This window comes from Corapipo altera, unplaced genomic scaffold, assembly GCF_003945725.1.
Source record: "Corapipo altera isolate COAL_440 unplaced genomic scaffold, ASM394572v1 55594, whole genome shotgun sequence".
In the NCBI taxonomy this organism is placed as follows: domain Eukaryota; kingdom Metazoa; phylum Chordata; class Aves; order Passeriformes; family Pipridae; genus Corapipo; species Corapipo altera.
Genome location: NW_020888855.1, coordinates 713 through 2,545, shown reverse-complemented (window position 1 = coordinate 2,545; position 1,833 = coordinate 713). Strand labels below are relative to the sequence as shown.

Genomic DNA, 1,833 nt, shown 5'->3' with positions numbered 1-1,833 from the left:
ATTTTGGGGTTCCAGGGAGGGTTTTTGGGGTGCCCTCACCCCCTCTTTCCCCCCCCAGGTTTATTGGGGTTCCTGGTGTTTTTGGGGTCCCTGGGTGTGTTTTTGGGGTCCCTGATCTGGATTTTGGGGTCCCCCAGGACGAGGAATTTTATCGGGGTGCGGGGGTGTTTTTTAGGGTCCCTGGGTGTGTTTTTGGGGTCCCTGGGTGTGTTTTGGGGTTCCTGGGGGGATTTTGGGTTTCCAGGGGGGATTTTGGGGTTCCTGGGAGTGTTTTTGGGGTGCCCTCACCCCCTTTTTCCCCCACCAGGTTTATTGGGGTCCCTGAGCCTGATTTTGGGGTCCTCGGGTGTGTTTTGGGGTTCCAGGGAGGGTTTTTGGGGTTCCAGGGAGGGTTTTTGACTTTCCAGGGAGGGTTTTTGGGTCCCTGAGATGGTTTTGGGGTTCCAGTGGGGATTTTGGGTTCCAGGGAGGGGTTTTGGGGTTTCCAGGGGGGATTTTGGGGTCCCCGAGATGGCTCTGGGGTCCCTGAGATGTTTTTGGGGTTCCAGGGGGGATTTTGGGGTCCCTGAGATGTTTTTGGGGTCCCTGGGAGTGTTTTTGGGGTCCCCTCACCCCCTTTTCCCCCCCAGGTACGTGGGGGAGCTGATTTCGGACGCCGAGGCCGACGTCAGGGAGGACGACTCGTACCTGTTCGACCTGGACAACAAGGTCAGGGGGACCCCAAAACCCCCTGGGGGACCCCAAATGATTCAAGGGCACCCCAAATAATCCGGGGGGACCCCGAATAATCCAGGGGAAGGACCCCAATTTTGGGGGTCCCTGAGCCCTGGTTTGGGGTCTCTGACCCTGGTTTTGGGGTCCCCCAGGACAGGGAGGGGTTTTTGGGGTTCCTGGTTGTGTTTTGGAGTCCCTGGGTGTGTTTTGGGGTCTCTGAGCCTGGTTTTGGGGTCCCCCAGGACAGGGAGGGGTTTTTGGGGTTCCTGGGTGTGTTTTGGGGTCCCTGAGCCCTGTTTTGGGATCTCTGACCCTGGTTTTGGGGTCCCCCAGGACAGGGAGGTTTATTGTGGTCCCTGGGTGTGTTTTTGGGAGTCCCTGACCCCAATTTTGGGGTTCCCCAGGGTGGGGAGGTTTATTGGGGTGCCTGGGTGTTTTTTAGGGTCCCTGGGTGTGTTTCGGGGTCTCTGAGCCTGGTTTTGGGGTCCCCCAGGACAGGGAGGTTTATTGGGGTTCTTGGGTGTTTTTGGGGTTCCTGAGTGTGTTTTGGGGGGTTCCCTGACCCCCAATTTTTGGGGTGTCCCCCCCCAGGACGGGGAGGTTTATTGGGGTTCCTGCGTGTGTTTTGGGGTCCTTGGGTGTGTTTTGGGGTTCCTGGGTGTGTTTTTGGGGTCCTCGGGTGTTTTTGGGGTCCCTGGGTGTTTTTGGGGTCCTTGGGTGTGTTTTGGGGTTCCTGGGTGTGTTTTTGGGGGGGTTCCCTGACCCCCAATTTTTGGGGTCCCCCCCCAGGACGGGGAGGTTTATTGGGGTCCCTGGGTGTTTTTGGGTTCCTGGGTGTGTTTTCGGGGGGTTCCCTGACCCCCAATTTTTGGGGTGTGTGTCCCCCCCCAACCCCCAGGACGGGGAGGTTTATTGAGGTCTCTGGGTGTGTTTTTGGGGTCCCTGGATGTTTTTCGGGTCCCTGGGTGTGTTTTAGGGTGTTCCCTGACCCCCAATTTTTGGGGTGTCCCCCCCAACCCCCAGGACGGGGAGGTTTATTGGGGTCCCTGGGTGTGTTTTGGGGTCCCTGAGAGTGTTTTGGGGGTTCCCTGACCCCCAATTTTTGGGGTGTGTCCCCCC

General features: G+C 58.2%; 1 protein-coding gene across 1 annotated transcript in view; it reads left to right on the top strand.

Moving 5' to 3' along the window:
* Positions 1-495: 495 nt before the first annotated feature.
* Positions 496-1,833, top strand: part of LOC113942080 (histone-lysine N-methyltransferase EHMT2-like) — a gene marked incomplete at its 3' end in the record, with an annotated part of 2,046 nt that continues 708 nt past the window's right edge. The window contains exon 1 of the mRNA XM_027633224.1: positions 496-708. Coding sequence (XP_027489025.1) covers positions 511-708 — 198 coding nt within the window. The remainder of the gene's footprint in view (positions 709-1,833) is intronic.